The sequence below is a fragment of the Aegilops tauschii genome, chromosome 3 (assembly GCF_002575655.3).
Source record: "Aegilops tauschii subsp. strangulata cultivar AL8/78 chromosome 3, Aet v6.0, whole genome shotgun sequence".
In the NCBI taxonomy this organism is placed as follows: domain Eukaryota; kingdom Viridiplantae; phylum Streptophyta; class Magnoliopsida; order Poales; family Poaceae; genus Aegilops; species Aegilops tauschii.
Window position 1 is genome coordinate 287,461,333 of NC_053037.3, and position 14,330 is coordinate 287,475,662.

A 14,330-nucleotide genomic window follows, 5' to 3' on the forward strand; every position below is an offset into this window, starting at 1 on the left:
GATCTTAGTTGGTAATCATACACATAATGTTTGTAGTGTACTTGGTTGTTGAGGTACCTGCTTGATGTGTATTTATCCGGTTGCGCTCATAAAACTTTCTAATTTACTCCCTCCGTTCCTAAATATAAGACTTATATTTAGAAACGGAGGAAGTAGTATTCATGCATGATTGGGTTGCTAGTGGGATCAGTGCGCACCATATCAACGAAAAACTGCTTAAGAAGGAAAGAGCGGGCGGCGTCATCAAGGTAAGAAGGAAATAATTTAAATGGAAAGCGGGATTAAAAGAAAAGAGTGGATGGGGTCAGCGTAATTAGAAGGGAAAACGGCGGTGTTCAAATTTCGGATGTTAGAAATTTAGCATTCTTGTTTTTCAAATTCCCCGAACATTTTCAAGAACATGAACATTTATGAAATTTGTGAACATATTTTCTAAGTGGGAACATTTTTTGAAATTCACAAAGATTTTCTATTTTTTTAACAAAAACTAAACATGCTAACATTTTTAAAAATTTGGAATTCTACAATTTTTGAACTTTCAAACATTTTTTTGTAAAAGAAGCAAACAATATTTGAACTTTTGATTTTTTATGAAAATTTTAAACAAAATTTTGAACCAGAAACATTTTTGAAAAATGATTAAATTTTTAAAAATGCAAAAGAAAATAATCCTGAACATTTGATAAAAAGAAAACATTCTTAAAAAATAAAAATGGGAAAAAATAAAAAAGGAAAGAAAAGAAACAACAAAATGGAAAAAAGGAAAAAGAAACTTGAAAAAAGAAAAAGAAAAAGAAAAAATAGTTCAGCAACCTTCTAGAAGGTTCCCGAAACCAAAAAAATAGGTTAGGAACTTCCAGAACATTCCCAAAACCGAGATGTGTGAATGCGCACCTCGCTGCTGAATGGGTCGGCCCGTGTAAGTCGATCACGTGTGCGGCGCGTCGACAATTTGACGCAGAATGCACCAAATAGGAAATCGCAGGCAGGGGTGCTGGCACGGGCATGATCCGTTTATCTTTTTCCAATTTTTTTACTCTCTCCATTTCAAGATAAGTGTTTTAACTCTAATATAACACAAAGTTGAGACACTTATTTTAGGACGGAGGGAGTATATATTAGCCCCCAAAACCACCCAAATAGACCCAAAAACTACCAACATCGAGAGATGTGCCGGTGGACCGACCTGTTTTCTTGTTGCGCCATGCCTACGCCAAGGCAGCGCGGCACAGGCATTTCCTATTTAGGACTACAGGCGCCCGTTACAGTACATTTCAGCAAACGGGCGCGCCTACAGCCTCACCCTTCGCCACAATCTGGCCGGCCCATCATTTTCTTCTTCTGTTTCTAAAAAAAAAAAAGATGCGCAAGTGGGAATCAAACTGGGATTCGATCCGGCGACCTCCGAGTATCCTCTGAGGCGCGATAACCACCCGACCACCACACCTTGACGTGATTAGATAGATGTTTCTCCTATTTTCTTCTTCCGCCTCTTTTTTCCTTTCATTTCTTTTTTATTTTTCCTGTCCTTTTTTTCCCTTTTGTAATTCGTGAACTTTCCTTCAAACAGATGAACTTATTTCCTTTTCAAAATGCATGAACTTTTTTTCAATTAGATGAACTTTTATTTGAATTTGATGAACTTTTTTCCTCTTCGATGAACTTTTTCCAAATTTGATGAATTTTATTTTCAAAATCGATGAACTTTTCTCAGATCTGATAAACTTTTTTCAAATTCAATGAACTAGTTTTGAAATCCGATTAAATTTTTTAAAATTCAATGATTTTTTTAAAATCAATGAACTTTTTTCAAATTTGTGAAATATTTTCAGAATTGGTGAACTATTTTTCAAATTTGATGAACTTTTTTTTCGAAATCAATGAACTTTTTTAAAATTGTGAAATATTTTCAGAATTGGTGAACTATTTTTTCAAATTCGACGAACTTTTTTCAGAATTGATTAAATTTTTTAAATTTTTATTCTTTTGAAAATTTGATGAACTTTTTTCTGAATTTCATGAACGTTTTTTAAAATTGAACTTTTATTACATATCTATGTTTTTCTTTTTCTTTTTTATGTCTTCTTTTTTGAAATGATTTATATGGTATAGAATTTATGTTAATGTTGTTTTTAGGGATATTGATGTTAATGATGTACTAGGAAAAGTATTAAATAGTTTGGTTTTTTTGTTTTTTTGTTTTTGATTGTAGATAGCTACGCGGTCCTGGTGCAGGGGTTTGTTACGCCGCTTCTTTCGGCCGTGTACGTTCGCGCGTGGGTTTGAATCCCACGTCCCGCAAATATTTTTCTGCCACGATCATATTTAGAGGAGGCTGTTTGGCCAGCCCGCTAGGCGACCCGTGCGAGCGCCACGCACGCAAAGCGGCGCAGAAAGCGCCGAATAGGACCTCCCCGCGGCACAGGCCGTGTATTAGGCGTGCTGTGCCTGGCCCGTTTAGGCCAGGCTGTGCTGGCCCATCTGGCCAGATCTGGCTTTGAATGACAATACCGGTGCCCGGACGACCGGACAGCCTATGCCTCAAAAGAGGCCTGCTATACACACGACGATATCCAGCGATTTAAAGACGATGCACAAGATCACATGCCCAGCAGCAGGACAGGTCCACCGTTGAATACAGTGTCGGCTGGATGTCGTGTATGCAGTGTCGTCTACAGAGCAGTTTCGGCCTCAAAAACGCCTAAAAGAAAAAATAGAGCCTACCCCTCAAAAAGAAAAAAAAAGGACGACCGGACAGCCTGGTCTTGCCGTTGGTGTAGTGTCAACACGTAGAGTGGAGCCTCCGTTTCCCGCACGTGGGAGGGAGGGTTCGCCGGCCCTTCACCGCTGCCCACGCAAGGCACTTCGGCGTCGCTTGTAATTTCTTGGAGAAGAGCTCCTCTCTATCCGCCCCCGCCCCCACCCCCACCCCCACCCCGGGTTCGGCCGAATCAATCCAAGGAAACGAATCACTGCCTACCACGCCAATTCCCCCGCAGATCCTCCGCGATTGATGAGTATTCCTCCCCCACTCTCTTGGTGGAGCGACTTGGATTTGGATGCGAGGGAGCTCCCTTCTCTCCGATCTCCCCGCCCCCCGTAAAGGCCTTTCGCCTCCCGCCGCCGGAGATAGTGCCATGGGCTAGGAACTCCACCTGCAGCCACCAGCGGCGGGCCGGAGCCTTTTCCGATCTGCCCGTATCCTCTTCTCGCTCTACAAGCCCCTCAGCTGTGTTGTTGGAACCTAGCTAGGAGTAAGTAGTATATCACAAGTGTTGGCAATACTATTCTACAGCTGCTGATTGGCCACGCGAATGCTGTGCCCGGATCCGGCTTATGTACAACTTTGTCCTCTTTAGTTAGTTTATTTAACTTGGAGGGCAAAGATTGGCTTAGTTGTGTGTGTGTCTTTTCGGGCGATTGTTACCCAGATAGTACTGTGCCAGCTTAGCTTCTTGTTTATCCTGGGTTACCATTTAACGTGAGTGCCGAGGAGACAAACTAAAGTTTTCATTTGTTCTTCCCATTTGGATATCCTATTTCGGGGACATATTCTTGGCAACACTCTGCCCTGTAAAAGATATTCTTTGCTCTGAATTGGTTTCCTTTGTGTTAATGTTACTAATAGTGGTGAGGAGGGCAGATATTACATATTCCCACCTGCCCAGCCAGTTGGAAACATGGGTTCCTCGCAGGAATCCACATTTTCATCCGCCTCAACTGCCGCACAAGTCAATGCTTTGGGCTTACTACCTGTCTATGCCAAGGAGCTTATTGCTGGTGGTGCAGCTGGTGCATTCGCAAAGACCGCCGTCGCGCCACTAGAGAGGGTAAAGATCTTATTGCAGGTATGGACTGCTTAATCCTTCAGTTCCAGTTCCGTTGCTTGTGGTGATTGCATGGGTATTTAGCTCCTTTATTAACGTAGGAGAACATGTCTTCTGTTCCTTTCTAGACAAGAACTCGAGGGTTTCAATCCCTTGGGATTCTCCAATCCTTGAGGAAGCTGTGGCAATACGAGGGAGTTCGAGGCTTCTACAAGTAAGTAAAGTGGAGAAAACGCCTTAAACTCTGACCGTTGAATTCAGCGTCTTGATTTTTAAGTTTTTACTGCTAAGTTCAGCATACTTATTTTGATATTTTATTTATCGTTCATGCAGAGGAAATGGTGCGAGTGTGCTTCGGATTGTTCCATATGCAGCATTGCATTACATGACATATGAGCAGTATAGGTGCTGGATACTGAATAATGCCCCATCAGTGGGTACAGGACCTGTGGTTGATCTCTTGGCTGGCTCAGCTGCTGGCGGAACAGCAGTTCTGTGTACCTACCCTTTAGACTTGGCTAGGACCAAGCTGGCATACCAGGTATGTACTACCCTGCTGATCATTGATTTTCTTTTTTGTATATGTAATAAAGTGTCTCTTCAATGGAAGTGCTATTGGACTAACTTCTTGATGGTCACATTGGCTCATGGTTATTCTTATTAATTTGCTTCACTAGGTTTCAAATGTAGCCCAACCTGTCAATTCATTGGGAAATTTTGGCCGCCAACCAGTATATAATGGTGTAAAGGATGTTTTTAAAACTGTTTACAAGGAAGGAGGTGTACGATCTTTGTACCGTGGGATAGGTATGTTGAGGCTATCAACTTGCGAAATCACGTCTCTTATAGCCTACTCAATCGGTATCACTTCAGCTAATGCTCCATACTTGCAAAGCTTTTATGTTGTAACAAGGGTGCTATAAATAAAGCTCAGGTGAATGCTTGGAATGCATATGCAACTACATATTTCATCCATATCTGGTATCACTGATTAATACTGTCACGCACTGGCATAGTGGTATTAGGTGACCATAAAAGCAATTGCGAGGGCTCAATATATGAGAGTAGTTTATGATGGGCTAACACATGAATATCCTGAAAAATTTGTTTGAAATTATGTACATTACTGTGCCCAACCTTGCGGTATTTGAAACTATCTACCACTTAGTGCGCTACATATGAAAAGTCATGTATTTAGATGTTATGTAAAACTCATCTGGCCCATAGCATTACACTGCATGACAATCAAATTTCAATTGTCTGTCAGGCCCAACCCTGATCGGTATTCTTCCGTACGCTGGCCTGAAATTTTACATATACGAGGACCTGAAATCTCGTGTTCCAGAAGATTACAAGAGATCTGTTATATTGAAGCTCTCTTGTGGGGCTTTGGCTGGTCTTTTTGGACAAACCCTCACTTACCCACTGGATGTTGTCCGAAGGCAAATGCAGGTATAATTCACATTGTAGTCATGATAATCTATGGGGTTGTAAGTTTGATTGCAACTCTGATTCGCTTCTGACCTGTCATGTGTTCAGGTTCAGAACAAGCAGCCCCAGAATGCAAATGATGCCTTCCGCATAAGAGGAACATTTCAGGGTCTCTTTCTTATCATTCGGTGCCAGGGGTGGAGACAACTGTTCGCTGGCTTGAGCCTTAATTATGTCAAGGTAATTGAGGATTAGAGGTGGCAGATATTGTATACTCTCACTTTTTTTTTTGAATTGTATCTTAAATGTGTAACTTCTCTAAAAATCGATCCATTTCAGGTTGTCCCGTCAGTTGCTATTGGTTTCACGACATATGACATGATGAAAAATTTGCTGGGAGTACCTCCACGCGAGAAAGCTCACCCATTGACTGGTAACAGCAACAAATGAAGCAACATCGACCTATTTGCGTTGTGGGTCTCATTTGTAAGCTATGTTGCATATGATGGTCTTAATAGCAACTTAACTGTTACATTTGTAAGAATGACAGCCCAGTTGAGCATTTGAGCTGCTCTAGACTTGGATATGATTGTATACTGATTGTGCTTCTTGAATAATTGAATTGATAAATCATTTTATTTGTGATTGCCTTGCATCGGCAACACAATAAGAAAAATGTACAGTAGTTTTGAGCTGCGTTGTCGAACCATTCGCCCATAAGACATAGGTCAGCAAAAATGAAAAGGTGAACCCTGGCTAAGTATATGAATCAGTTCCCTATAGCCTCATTTGGCTCAAATCTTCTCATTGGCATCGCAAAGATCACATGAAGACCTTGAATTAAAAAAAAAGATCACATGAAGATCTTTGTCTACTTTGTTTTGGCAAGTTTTTTCCGCTTTCTTTTTGTGCATGTGAAAATCATGTTATCTACAGCATAGAACCAGAACTTGAGTGCATCGTTAAGTAACATCATATTAACCAAGGGAAATTACACTGAAGCCTTGAGAAAGAAATTGAATTAAATCCTTTGATTCGCATAAATAGGATCAAATCCATGAGTGACAGTAATTACACAAAAATGAAACACATTTTTTTGTTGCATCCATCAACATTAAGGACAATCCCAAAATGAAATAAATCACAAAAGAACACACAACTGCAAACTGTACAGCATCCATCCACAGCCACCCCATATGCAGACCATTCAGTTTTGATAAAGACAAATGGATAAATCTGGCAGCTGACACGGAACTAGTCTTTCTTCTTGTCAGCTGGGGAGCAGAACCTCTCAAAGATCATGGCGAAGAATCCAAGGAAGTCGATTCGGTTCTTGGGGTTGTCTTTCTCCACCTCCCGTTTTTCTTCTTGAGCTGGAGCGTCAGTTTCGGCAGCAGCCTCGACTGGAACTTGAGTTTCATCCCCGGTTGTTTCCTGCTGCTGCACAGCTGCTACAACAGCCTGAATTTCTTCCACGGCCTGGTCTAGGATGTTTGAGTCTTGGGTCTTGTCGGCAGAGGTCTCGCCTTCTTTTGCCTTGTCCTCGGCCTCGGGCTCTTTCTCTTTGGATTCTGTATAAATAAATCAAAGATGATCCAAATCGTCAAAACATTACTAGTATTAGAGAAGTTTGATGATGCAGCAACAAACCAGGTATTTGTCAGGAAATATCTTGTTACAACTAATTGTACAAATTAGACTTGGATCAAAAGTTTTTACCACGTTTTCCCAGATGTAAAACCTCAGCAACTTTCTCCATGACTTCTGGGTGGTTCTTCACCTTGTCGAGGACCGAATTGACTTTCTCCATCACATCAGGGTTGCTTTTCACCTTGTCTTTCGCCTTGTCGAGCATCGAACTTAAGGCATCCATGTCCTTCTCTCCTTGTTCTTCTTCTTCTTCTTCTTCTTCTTCTTCACTTCCTTGACCTGAAGAAACTAACTAGTGTTAAGAGACTATAGTTGGCATTTCAACTGCAAAAACTTTGGTATTATCGATTTGATGTCATGCCATCAAGAAACTGTAAAGCCCAAAGTTTGCATATGGACGAGACGGATCTTAATAGTAGTTGGAGAAACATTAGGAGACCTTGGTAAATCGGATCTCTCAACAAGATGAAAGAGATTGAGAGACAGAAGCTTATCTAGTATAGGTATAGTATAGTATAGGCTGAATCAATCAAACTAGTGAAGAGGAGGAAGAATAGAGCCTTACCAGTTGGAATCTTGAGATTTGAGAAGGTTGCAATAAATGGGGAAAGCTAAGGAGACAGAAGGAAGCCGAGAAGCACGACCTTCTAATAATTTGTAGGAGAAGAGAAGCTCAAGAATTCTGGGTTTGGATCTCCGAGGCAGGCCAGGTCCTCCTTGATCTAGATCAGGAGAAGCAGGCTAATGTTTTGGGCTGGGCACTATATATACAGAGACTGCCGATGCCGAAGCATGATACAACTGGTAGGGCAGGGCGGGGCAGGAGGGTGACAGCTAAATACACTACTTCTTACCCACTGCCAAATTGCAAGCATTGATTGATTCTAGTATAGTGGTTGGTGGGCATTACTGCTCGCTCGCACGATGCAGAGTATTTGCATCATACATTACAGAGTGTCATTTGGTCCAACTGGGTCAAATAAAATAGGGGTACACATCAATGTTCTTCTGTCTTCTTAATAATAATATATTAAATACAGCAATATATTTCTACATTTGTTTTACTTGATCCGCGGACATAAGAATATACGACGTAACAGTTGGATGTTCCTGCCCTGCGTTATTCAGGAGTTTTGTTTCTGTTTCCATGCTGGACGAATTAAGGATTTGGTTGCACGTACAATATGCGTGTGTATCAAGGTCAACTAACCATCTGGCGCTAGCACATGGACGCCAGCTAAGATGACACAGCAAGAACATTGGGTCCTTGAGCTGTAAACTGTCTCTTCATCAGAAAGAAAGAAAAATCATCCGACAAAGTCTCTGCTCACAATCAGGGATGTTCTGAATAGTATTTTAGCCTATAAACATCGCTTCTTTGCGATTTCGGATCACGAGTGGCCCTCTATTCTATTCTATGGAGAAAACACAAGCTGGAAAACGCTAGTATCAGCTACTCCAGCGTCCTGCACAATCATTGTGCATAAAGTTGCTTTTCCTTGCAAGTAAAGCTAAAGACAGGCCGCCAAAAAATAACTGGAAGCAAATCCTCTGACGTATGGCCCGCTGCCGTTGCGCCACTGACTCGTGGGCCCGGGGCCACATGTTAGTGGGCATCACGGCACGTCAGAGGAGCCGCGTCCAAAATAACTATGAAATGCTCAAAACTAAACTCTAGTTTGATGGTTGGGCCGCCGAAATAGTAACCTCTCAAGCCATCATTTGGATCAAGTTTTAACATAATGCTCCTATTTATTAAGTTCACAGTATCAAACATCCAAAACTCAAATAAACATGGTACCGTTAGAAAAAAACAACATGCATAGTGTGATAAATCTCACATGATCCATTCGCATCAACCTACTCTGGGAATCATGGATGGAATTAACTTGTGCAATCACTACCTGTTACGTCACCCTTTTGTAATTGATCACATGCCTCGTTGATTTCCTTCTAAGGCCGTATCGGAAAAGGATGTCTCGCCTATACACAGACTAGCGTTTCCCCCCATTTACCTATGCGTTTTATGCTTAAGAAAGCGCACAGTGAAGCAAACATCTAGTATGTTCAAGCATCTACTTTTGCAACGTAAAAAAGAGAGTATGTACTGCCTCCTGAGTGATGTACAGTATTTTTTCTGTATTTTGCCTAAACGTCTCTCTCAGTTTATAACTGTTTTGACCTAATTGGAAGGTGAAAGCTGAGCTGAATCATACTCCTATATAGGAGTATATATTTCAGGATATATTTTTCCATGTGAAATGTTCAAACAGAATCAACAGAAGGTGACAGCAATCGCAAGGAAATTTGCGATATTTGCAGATCCCGGAAATTTTCGTTTCAAGTGGCCCTGAATTGAATATTACTGCATGTACCTAGTTCCTTCGAGCGGCTTGTTTCTGAATGGCCTCCAACATCCTCCTTGGCTTTCTCAAGAATGCCTGAGCCCGTCTCCAGGATTGCTTCAATGCCGGCGTTCACATCCTCTTGAACCTTTGCTGCCCTCTCTTCAGCGTCTGTAGACCAGGCCCGAAGGTCAGGCAGGAGGAAATTATTAATGTTACATATAGCCAACTGTCTGTCAAGACTTGGAACAACCAATTTGGGAGAAATGTGCAATGCATTAAAAATTCTGAGAGCTAATATGAAAATTCTTAAATTACATCATTTCAACTCTGAAACATTATAGTTTGATTAAGTATTGCTGTTATATCCACCATCCAGCTGTCAGGTTGATGTCAGTGTCGAAAATGTTGTTCTTCTGGCCTAAACGCAAAACTGTTTTCAGAATAAGTATTTCTGTTTTCTGAACCTATTTATTCATCAGAAAAATAAAAGGATACATTAGCGATTCTATTTTCATTTACTTGACTGGCGTGATGTCTTTTACTGAACTGACCATGGGATTTGAGCAACCAAAAATACTCCTAGTGCCTGTGTCGGTTAAAACTCTACTTCTATGAAAGGTTCAAGAGCTGAGATGAAGAAGAGGTTTGTTGGAAGCCTTAAAGGCATTCTTGAAACGAAATGACTAACCATTCTTGGCTGATTTGATGCTTCCTGCAAGGGCACCAAACCCACCCTTGGCGCCATCGAAGAAGTCGTTCTTCCCACGGCTATCTTTGTCCTTCTTGGGCGATGATGCATCGGTGTTTTTCACTTTCTTGGAATTCTTGCGCTGGAAAAACATTTCGTTCTGTGCTTCCTCTTATACTGCAAAAGTTGGTGTAGACAAGAGCATGTATAAAACAACATACCGCCTGCAGCGTACTCAAGAATGCTACTGTAAATGCTAATTTGTACTGATTTGCTAGTCCATTGTTGTTGCATCGGATCTAATTCTGAATAGCTCGTGCCTTAAAAGGTAGTACAAGATGAAAACAGCGATCTCCTTGTAATAGCTGGCTCAGTTTTGAATTTTGAAAAAATCCATGGTTGGTTGTCGTGAAGCATTATTTGTATTGCCTCATGTACCAACCAGGTCCGTTCATGGTTACTGAAATTTCAGAGAGGGGCCCAAGCAAAATGCGCCGAGACTCGAGAAAAGATAACATCAAACAGAAAAGAAAATGATCCGTCCATCTAACCACTTATATAACTCATTAACACCAATCCAATCATTCCAAAAGGCGCTAGAAATAAAAAAGAAAAAGAAAGGAGGAGAGCAAGAGATATCTTACCTACTTTCCTGGGTACGATGAGAAAACGGAGAGGGGCTGCAGCAGAGGAGAGGAGAAGAGGGACAGGGTGAGGGGATGGATATGCAGAGGAATAAAATGCTCCTCCCTTTATGGCTTCCAGCATGGAGTCGTTGCTTCAATTCAATCGGATCCGGGCGCCCCAACCCGCAACCGTCGGCTTCGAATTTCTTGGTCTTTCCTGGCTAAAACTTATGAAACTGGTCATTGCATTTCTTTACTAAACCAACAACACGAGATCAAAACGCGGTTATTAGTTTATATGGCTTCTGTGTTGACTTAACCAGCGCAACCATGTTTATCGCCGAGTGATGAACACGTTTATGTGTATAGGATTTTTTGCAGGTAACAGAAAAATGTAAGTTGAGGCTGAAGTGCTGCACAAGGAGTCTCGTTAGCCAATCTCGTGCACTCACTTTAGCGTGTACGTCGCAACACAACACAGACTTGAAGCAAATAGTTTTGTCCGAGTCTTCGCGGATGGATGGTTTGTATACCCGTCGCTATAACGGACCTGAGCTCCAATTTGCTAGGATGTTTCTTCTTCGGATAAAATCTTCTCACGATTTGTCTTGCTTGTTTTTTTTATTCGGAAACATCCTAGCAAACCTGTTGTAACGACGAGTAGCGTATGACAGAAATGGACATGCTTTTAATTGGAGCCATATTGAAAGAAGATGAGATGTGCTGATCGAACCAACACGTGTGTATCGGCCGTGTTCTCTCACGCATTGAAGCGTTCCCTGTGACTGAGGACATGTGTTTATCAACAACGTATTTGACGGTCACGCTCATCTGGTCGGTTACTCGATTGCGTCATCGGATATTTTTCCCCGTTGTGAGACGCGCGTACTCCATTTGCATTCACAGGGGTTGCCAACCTCCCAGGATGCATGAGCTGACCATGCTGTATTTCAATCTGGAGCATCAAAGATGTACTGAGAAGATATCAATTACACTCAATCTTTACACCAGCATGACTCAAGAGCATCAAGGATGCATGCAGTCAAATTATTACCACCGCCGAAGAGCCCAGATAGTTCCCATTACCATCCCGGCACAGTGCAGCAACAACCCCTCCATGTCTGTTTTTGGCAACTGCTCTGTCCGCATTTAGCTTCAGGGCACCATCCATCAAGGGTAGCCAGCGCTGGGATTGTACCACTGAAGTCGGCTGCACGCTGGACTTGACTACCTCCCCTGGTAATTGATCATGCTCAGAGATAAAATTGTTCACAAATGAGATGGTCTGGTATGGCGACTGGAAGATTGCCTTATATACTGCTTTGCTTCTGGCATCCACACCGCACATAGAGTTACCACCATCTGTGTGAAACTAGTGTGATCTAGTGTATCATAAAGCTCGAACAACCAGTTCTTTGCACTCGGCTCCATGTTTTCTGTCATCTTTGAAACAAGGGTCTCACTCGAAAGAGCCCGTATGCATCTGGACATGGTGCAAGATAAAAGAGCATGTCGCCATGAATCGACTACTCCGCAGAGGGGGCACGCCCGCTGGTTTATATTTCGTTTTTGGAGCACATCGGTTGTAGGCAGGGAGTGGCGAGCCAGACTCCACAGAAACACTGATTTTTGAAGGGACATTGAATTTCCATAGAGTTGTCCAAGATTTCTCCTCTCTGTCATTTGTTGAAGACCCGACTCTGCCCTCTAGCCATTCTTCCCTCCGGACTTTGGTTTTGATCAAAAATTTGTATGCGGATCTACATCGTGTCCATGGGCATGAACACAAAGTTCAAGGTCGACTCCCACTTCTTCAATGCATAACCTTTCATTCACTTCTCGCGTTTGATGAAGTTGCAGTGTGGAAAAATTTTATCTGGCAAAATACCAGAAGAGTATGACTCATGAAAACTTTCGAGTTCACACGTATTATGAAAGGCATAGGTTCAACCCATCAAGGCATCTTAGGAACATATACCACAAACTTCGGAGTAAATATTACAAGCTCGAAAGAAGAGCATTGTTCAAAATCAGATGATACAATTTACCAAAGGCATTATATACCCATGGAAAGGCTCACAAGGTTATTCAATAGGAAGGACACTGTCGGATAAAATCCAACAAAGGAACCGATGGTCCACAAAGGATCTGATGTGAGCATCAGTACTCAACCAGAGGAAGTAGAATGCCAGGAGATCTGATTATAGAAACAACTGACTAACTCAAAGTTCAAATGCAAAAGAATTATGATTTCCAACTCAGGGGGGGTCAGAAGCAACGCTCTGATCAAGGATGGATAAGTTGAGTAGGCTTAGGGGTACAATCGATGGCAATTTGATAGGTCGAGATCCAGCTCACGTTTAAAATGACGTCTGAGCCGAAAGAATGAATTCTAGGATATGATTGAGGATTGCGAGCATTCGCAACAAATTGAATCAACGGACTCAAAATGATAATGACAAGAGATGCCAATAAGATTACGAGACTTATGGGATTAACCATAATGCAAGCAAACAAGAATTTCGAGAGCAATAGGCTCCTGAGGATTTTCGGAAGATCGAATAGTATTTTGAAGACTATTGTGGAATACTTGAATCAACTGGGGATGACCGGATACTCGGTAAGTGCGAGAATTATCCGTAGGGGTATTCAGGTGACAAAGAACAGCAAGGCAGTAAGCTCAAAGGATTCTCGGAACAACAGAGAGAATTTCGGGGTATCTTGTAATAACAAGATCAACTGGGAAACATTGTATGAATGGCGAGTATACGTGGTTATCCATAGGAGTTTATCGATGAAAGAGAATTGCAAAAGCAATGAACACAAGTTCTCGGGTTATCAGCGGAGAGTATCTTCAGGGTCTTCACGTGCAGCAGACGATCATCAGTAATAAAGGGCTCTCCGGGTGAAAGTGATAACGAGATCCTAATGTTAGATTTAGTAAAATTCACTTAACCCGAATAGAAGAGAGATCAGAGTCCCAGAGTATAGACAAGGAGTAAAAGGTCCTAATACCACCCAATGGCGACGTGGGCCCGTAAGACACACAGCCATGTTAGTAGAAGTTTTGTAATGTCTAGACTTGACTTCGGCCAAGGAGTGTGGAAAGGGGGATTCCTACAGGCAGTTGGCTCTGATACCAACTTGTGACGCCCCCGATTTGACCGTACACTAATCATGCACGCAAATGTGTACGATCAAGATCAGGGACTCACGGGAAGATATCACAACACAACTCTAAAACATAAATAAGTCATACAATCATCATAATACAAGCCAGGGGCCTCGAGGGCTCGAATACAAGTGCTCGATCACAGACGAGTCAGCGTGAGCAACAATATCTGAGGACAGACATAAGTTAAACAAGTTTGCCTTAAGAAGGCTAGCACAAAAGTAGCAACGATCGAAAAGGCAAGGCCTCCTGCCTGGGACCTCCTAACTACTCCTCGAAGCCGAACTCCATGTAGAATCATCCTCGGGATCTCTAGTTCCTGGACTCCAGCATCCGGTTGCGACAATCCGGTATAGAAAAAGGGAAAAGAGGGAGAAAAGCAACCGTGAGTACTCATCCAAAGTACTCGCAAGCAAGGAGCTACACTACATATGCATTGGTATATGTGTAAAGGGGCATATCGGTGGACTGAACTGTAGAATGCCAGAATAAGAGGGGGATAGCTAGTCCTGTCGAAGACTACGCTTCTGGCCATCTCCATCTTGCAGCACGTAGAAGAGAGTAGATTGAAGTCCTCCAAGTAGCATC

At 42.1% G+C, this 14,330-nt stretch overlaps 2 protein-coding genes across 4 annotated transcripts; one reads left to right on the top strand and one right to left on the bottom strand.

Moving 5' to 3' along the window:
* Positions 1-2,761: 2,761 nt before the first annotated feature.
* LOC109761897 (mitochondrial carrier protein CoAc1) lies at positions 2,762-5,934 on the top strand. Of its 2 annotated transcripts, none has more exons than XM_020320704.4 (7): positions 2,762-3,848; positions 3,956-4,041; positions 4,161-4,368; positions 4,505-4,634; positions 5,095-5,279; positions 5,367-5,498; positions 5,598-5,934. In XM_020320704.4, the coding sequence occupies exons 1-7, from the start codon at positions 3,681-3,683 to the stop codon at positions 5,706-5,708; spliced, it is 1,020 nt and encodes a 339-aa protein (XP_020176293.1). In that variant the 5' UTR covers positions 2,762-3,680; the 3' UTR covers positions 5,709-5,934. The 2 variants fall into 2 exon arrangements, with proteins under 2 accessions (XP_020176293.1, XP_020176294.1); XM_020320705.4 differs by having other exon boundaries at positions 2,820-3,848; positions 3,929-4,041.
* Positions 5,935-6,274: 340 nt separating this feature from the next.
* Positions 6,275-10,877, bottom strand: LOC109761898 (uncharacterized). 2 transcript variants are annotated; one of them, XM_020320706.4, is made up of 5 exons: positions 10,589-10,877; positions 9,945-10,121; positions 9,284-9,424; positions 6,978-7,187; positions 6,275-6,829 (listed from the first exon to the last, which is right to left on the bottom strand). In XM_020320706.4, exons 2-5 carry the CDS (start codon positions 10,096-10,098, stop codon positions 6,513-6,515), a joined length of 822 nt encoding a protein of 273 aa, XP_020176295.1. In that variant the 5' UTR covers positions 10,099-10,121; positions 10,589-10,877; the 3' UTR covers positions 6,275-6,512. The 2 variants fall into 2 exon arrangements, with proteins under 2 accessions (XP_020176295.1, XP_020176297.1); XM_020320708.3 differs by lacking the exons at positions 9,284-9,424; positions 9,945-10,121; positions 10,589-10,877 and adding an exon at positions 7,474-7,776.
* Between the last annotated feature and the right edge of the window lie 3,453 nt (positions 10,878-14,330).